Source organism: Scyliorhinus torazame, chromosome 29 (assembly GCF_047496885.1).
Source record: "Scyliorhinus torazame isolate Kashiwa2021f chromosome 29, sScyTor2.1, whole genome shotgun sequence".
NCBI lineage: Eukaryota > Metazoa > Chordata > Chondrichthyes > Carcharhiniformes > Scyliorhinidae > Scyliorhinus > Scyliorhinus torazame.
In genome coordinates, this window is record NC_092735.1 from 19267820 (window position 1) to 19273590 (window position 5771).

The following is a 5771-nucleotide window of genomic DNA, read 5'->3' on the forward strand; positions in this document are numbered from 1 at the left end:
ACCGACCCACTTAAAGCACTCACATCCACCCTATCCCCATAACCCAATAACCCCACCTAACCTTTTTGGGCACTAAGGGCAAGTTAGCATGGCCAATCCACCTAACCTGCACGTCTTTGGACTGTGGGAGGAAACCGGAGCACCCGGAGGAAACCCACGCAGACACGGGGAGAACGTGCAGACTCCGCACAGACAGTGACCCAGTGGGGAATCGAACCTGGGCCCCTGGCGCTATGAAGCCACAGTCCTATCCACTTGTGCTACCGTGCTGCCCTAAATCACCAACAGCCTGTCCTGGTCCCCCCATGCCGACACCATGGTTAAGAAAGCCCACCAACGACTCTACTTTCTCAGAAGACAAAGGAAATTTGGCATGTCATCTACAACTCTCACTAACTTCTACAGATGCACCATAGAAAGCATTCTTTCTGGTTGTATCACAGCTTGGTATGGAGCCTGCTCTGCCCAAGACCGCAGGAAAGTACAAGAGGTTGTGAATGTACCCCAGTCCATCACGCAAACCAGCCTCCCATCCATTGACTCTATCTATAATTCCCACTGCCTCAGAAAGGCAACCAGCATAATTAAGGACCCCACGCACCCCGGACATACTCTCTTCCACCTCCTTCCATCAGGAAAAAGATACCAAAGTTTGAGGTCACGTACCAACCAACTCAAGAACAGCTTCTTCCCTGCTGCCACGTTAAATTGATCTTTTCTCAACACCTTGCTATAACTGTAACATTATATTCTGCAGTCTCTCCTTCCTTCCTTCCCTCCCTATGTATGGTATGTGTTGTTTGTACAGCATGCAAGAAACAATATGTTTCACTGTTTACTAATACACGTAACAATAGTAAATCAAATCAAACATAGTTCCTTCCAGTTTTTAAGCACTCAGCCTAGCTCCTCTGAACTATATCCCCATTAAAGTTGTTGTTCTTCTTTGCTGGCATTTAAAAAAAAATATGCTGAACAGCATTAGGGACAACACAATGTGGAAAGAGGCTATTCAGCCCATCACACCTGTACTGGCTCTTTTGAGTTATCCAATGAGACCCACCTTACCATGAACCTGGGAAATCTTACCACTGCAGCTATTGACCCCCATTGGGATTTGAACCCTCTACCCTGGCTGCCAGAGCATTCATTGTGCCTCTTATTGTGCATAGCAGCAAAATAATTCACCAAATGGGTCAGAAATTAGCCATAAACTTACCCCGCAGTGCCACGTGACTGGACTGGGCGCCCACTATTGGTCACCGCGGCGCCGCCTCCTGGCCAATCGGCGCCCTTCCATCACGTGAACCGGGTCGGCTGTCCAATCCGGGGCCGCCCCCTGGACCAGCCCAGCGCGTGATCGCAAATAGGACCAACCGCTTCACAGCACCGGTTTTCCCCCTCGGCTTTTTAAAAGGAAAATATTCCCAAACGCGAGAAAAATCGACGGTATTCGGGGGAGGAAGGAAAGGAAAAAAAAAAAAATCACCGCCCGCGATCGTTTTAAAATGAACGTGAAGGAATGGGCGGTTTTCCCCCCTCCCCTCCCGGGGGGTCGGGACTATATTGTGATGACGTCGAGCGAGCGGAGTTGAGTGCCGACGTGTGCGTGCGTGGCGGAGGTGAGGCCGTAGCTATATAAAGGGGGGCGCCGAGCGCTCCGCCCCATTCCTGCCGCGCTCGCCCCGTCCTAGTGTTGAAGTGGAGTCTCTGCGCCGCTGCCGTTTTGGAGCCAGGGTCCGATTCCGCCCCGGGTCCCCGGGTCTCGGCATGGCGGCTCAATAGAGAGGTAGCAGCGGCTCCGACGCATCAGTGCACCGCGCTGGGCACCCACAGCACTCACCAGCTTCAAAATGGCGTAAGTTTAAATTCTCATTTGTAAAGGGAAGGGACTTAAAAAATAAACCTCGCCCGGATCAAAATCCGCAGGTTTGGCGGGTACCTCGTGGGCGGGAATGGCGCCTCTGTTAAAATCGGTCTCAGCAAATCAATTATTGTACACATTAACACTAAATAGCAATCAGCTATCTTATATATATAGATGTGTATAATATACAATCTATATATTATCTATAATATAATCTACATATATATGTAATTGATTGTTTTATTTTAATTGCATAATGTATATTAGGTCATAATTATAGCTGTTGAATTGTTCTGAGAATATTTAACTTGGGGATTTGGAATAGAGTTTTAAAAAATATATATATATATATATATATATTCACAAATAATCATGATTGAATTCGATATGGAACTAAAGGGGTGACATTTGTACCGAAATGTACAAGGGTGTTACCAGTCAACCCTTTTATTGTGATTTTGTAAATTGTTCTCTAAGGTAGAGTGGGTTGTGAGTTTGAAAGGATGAGAGGGGGAATTGCTTGGGCATTTTTTAAATGGCAAATTGGGACGGTGGGCCAGAAGATGTGCTTCAGACAACAAGGGTGTTCTGGAGTTACAATGGGTTGTCGTAGTCTGAGACGCCTGAAGAATTTTTTCCGTATCGACCAGCAGCTGGCAGAGGGGATAGAATGGTGTAAGATGGTGGATAAATCTGCAACTCTTTCAACCTGCCCTAATCCTGGGGTCTGGATAACGCTTTCCATCTGGTCCCTGTAAGTGGGTGGGGATGGATTTAAGTCGTCAGAAGGTTAATGGGTTTGTTGCTGGGTGAAAATGGCGCCACTGCTTGTTAGTAAAACGTGGCAGAGCAGTCAAGCAGAAGCCCAGTGTCATTCTGTGATGGGTGTGGCTGAGCCAGCTCCTGGTTAACTCTTTGGCGGACTGGTTGCTTCCCCCTGGCTTGATTGCTTTATTAAGCCCTGGAATTTGACACCTCAGTGGCCAAGAACCGAGTGTTGTGGCTGCTGGTGATATCCCTGACTTCGGAGCAAATTGCCCGTAGTACATCCTGTATAATTAAATGGCTGGTGTTCTTTTGAAAGGGGGTTTGGGTAACGCAAAGCTGCCGGTGGATTTACTAAATCTGAAGGAGTGCACTCCCTTTCTCCTCAGCTGATCTGACTTGAGTTTATTTTCAAATCTGGATTTGTGGTCTTCGGTGTCTTTTAAAATTGTACTGCTGGGCGCAAACATGGAGTTAGTGACATTGGATGCTTTAGATGTGCAGTTTTTTTTCTGAATGCTACAATGCAAAACATAGAAGTAGATTAATGAGGTTTTCTTTTTTTGTTCTGATTTATTCCCAGGCTCCACAATGGACCCCTCAGCTCTGCTGCAGTCGACAGCACAGAAATACTCGACTTGAAGACTTTGTTTTTCCTCGAAGAGTATCTCAGTTTAAAAATACGAACAGATGTCGGTTTCGCCGGATTCTCTCTCCTCCCTGATGGAGGACTTTGTGTCCTTCCTCGATTCGCCGTTTCTGACGGCTGACGGGGACCCGTGTCTCCTGCACGCAGATCTGAAGGAGGCCGGGCCGGTGAAATCGTGCCTCAGACCACTCCCATTTGGTGGCGATGAGGAAAGCGATGTGTCCTCCCAGTGCCCTTGTGTTGACTCATTACTGGACACGGACAATATTGTGGGTAAGTTAACAGGGTTACTAAAATGACCCAAGTTATGGGTAGTTGGCTCGCATGCTTTATTTTGCAACCCAATGTATGTTTTAATTGTACACCTTGTTGTGCAAGTCCATGAAACTAGTTTCCCCACATCTTTGTTCTACGGTGGTGTTTATTTCTACACCTGACTGGTCACTGTGTTCCAGGTTATAAATCAGCATTTACTTTGTTGCACATCTTGGGAGTGGCCCCTCTGTTGTTTTATGCTGTATCTAGACTCTGGCCCCTGCAGTGTATTGCCACATTTCATCTTCTGAATATTGGATCTGTAAGTGAGTGCAATTAATGATTTTTTTCTCTCTCGCTTTCACAGGGGATGCATTCACCGGCTTGGACTGGATGTTAGAGAAGGTGGATTTCTTTGATACCTTAATGGTGGATGAGAATGGCTCTCCCTCCTCAGAGGAGTTGTTGGCTGTCTTGGACATGGACAGTTCCCGTGACCTTCTGGAAGAATTGCCTTTTGATTCCTTGCCAGCCAAACCACAAGACCTTGGCTTGAGTCTTGACCTTGAGCCAGTCCCAAATTCGCCCCCAGGGTCAGATCAACTGTCCCCTGGTACCCCAACCGCTACCCCAGAATCTTTAACTTTTTCCCCTGATGATTTATTCCACTTTGGCGTTGAGAAGGAAGTTAGTGTTTCAGATGCGGAGGGATTGCTTCAGTCTTGGCCTCTGCAGGACTCCAGAAGGGAAGTGGATGAAGGCCCATTATTGGACTCTGACAGTGGAGTTGGGAGTAGCCCTCCTCACTCCCCTGTTGAATCTCCTGACAGAACCGTGTCAGAAGGATCATCACAAAACAGTGGACCCTCACTAGAAAGCGTGTCCGAAGGATCCCCACAAACTAGTGCATCCTCACCGGGTGTCTGTAGTCCCACAAGGCCAAAACCGTACGATCGTCCTAGTGCAGATAATGTAGGCAGTTTGTCAAAAGTAAAAATCGGTGGAGAGCCGAGAGGTAGAGAGAAAAAGCTGAAGAAAATGGAGCAGAACAAAAGTGCAGCGACACGATATAGGCAGAAGAAGCGAGCAGAGCACGGTGCTATAGTTGCAGAATTTAGTGTACTGGAGGAAAAGAATAAGACCCTGCAAGAGAAAGCTGATTCATTAGCAAAAGAAATTCAGTATTTAAAAGGCTTGATAGAGGAAGTTAGAAAAGCTAAAAGTAGTAAAAATGCTAAAAACTTGTAATATTTAGTATTGGCTCTTTTGTACATAAATGTGTTGGATAAATATTGTTTTTAATAAATTAAATGAGTCATTGTTACTTGTCTTGAATCTTTGTAAAACAACACATTCCTCTTTCAGCTACAATTTTTTATTAAGTGAGCAGCGGGGAAATCGCCTGTTCTTCCAGAGCACCCCCCCCCCCCCCCACATTGTAGATTTCAACAGCGCCAGAGAGATTTGTAAATGGAGATGATTTTACCATGCTTGCACTTTTAAAAGGGAATTTGGTTTGATGTGCAAACAGGAACTTTGAAGTGCCTAGTTTTTCAACATAATCGCTCTGGTGGTGTCCTTCCCTCCGTCATGAAGTCAAAAGGTGCACCCTTTGCTGACTGAACTGATCAATTCCGCAGTTGAACCGCAAAGGCCTGGACAATATGCAGCTTTGGGCTGTTGAGCGGTGAGTAATGGTACTGCAGGAGTGGCAGGCAATGATCCATCTCCGCAGGAGAGCTGAACTTCATCCCTTAAACATTCAACGGCATAGCCGTTTTGCTCCAAGGCATTGCTGCCTTGAGCTCCCCAACCTAACGTTTGGGAACTCTTGCTGTAGCAAGTGCTTCCATGACTCCCAGAAACACCACTATATCCGCAAGGCATATCCAGAATGCAATGGAATGTGCTGCACTTTTTTAAAAAATAAATTTAAGGGTGCCCAATTCATTTTTTCCAATTAAGGGGCAATTTAGTGAGGCCAATCCACCTAACCACATCTTTGGGTTGGCCCTTGAGAAGGCGGTGGTGAGTCCATGTGGTGTAGGGAGGGAGTTGCAGGATTTTGACCCGGCAACAGTGAAGTAATAGAACATTTTATTTTTTAAAAATAATTTTTATTAAAGTTTTCACAAAATAGCAACAACAAAATGTAAAAGGAACCCAATAGAATTAAATACAAAACAACCCAGTGCCCCCCTATACATAAATAATATATTAGCAAACAGCAAATAT

General features: G+C 45.9%; 1 protein-coding gene across 1 annotated transcript; it reads left to right on the plus strand.

The window, feature by feature from the left end:
• Positions 1 to 1655: 1655 nt before the first annotated feature.
• On the plus strand, positions 1656 to 4860 carry LOC140403910 (cyclic AMP-dependent transcription factor ATF-4-like). Its single transcript, XM_072492144.1, has 3 exons — positions 1656 to 1858; positions 3216 to 3554; positions 3904 to 4860. Exons 2-3 carry the CDS (start codon positions 3323 to 3325, stop codon positions 4782 to 4784), a joined length of 1113 nt encoding a protein of 370 aa, XP_072348245.1. The 5' UTR covers positions 1656 to 1858; positions 3216 to 3322; the 3' UTR covers positions 4785 to 4860.
• Positions 4861 to 5771: the final 911 nt, after the last annotated feature.

What these genes read in the sequence shown, in the direction of transcription:
- LOC140403910 (XM_072492144.1), top strand. Translation starts at nt 3,323, where the DNA reads ATGTCGGTTTCGCCGGATTCTCTCTCCTCCCTGATGGAGGACTTTGTG. An exon ending in GGACACGGACAATATTGTGG is followed by an intron (nt 3,555 to 3,903) that starts GTAAGTTAACAG and finishes TCGCTTTCACAG; the next exon opens with GGGATGCATTCACCGGCTTG.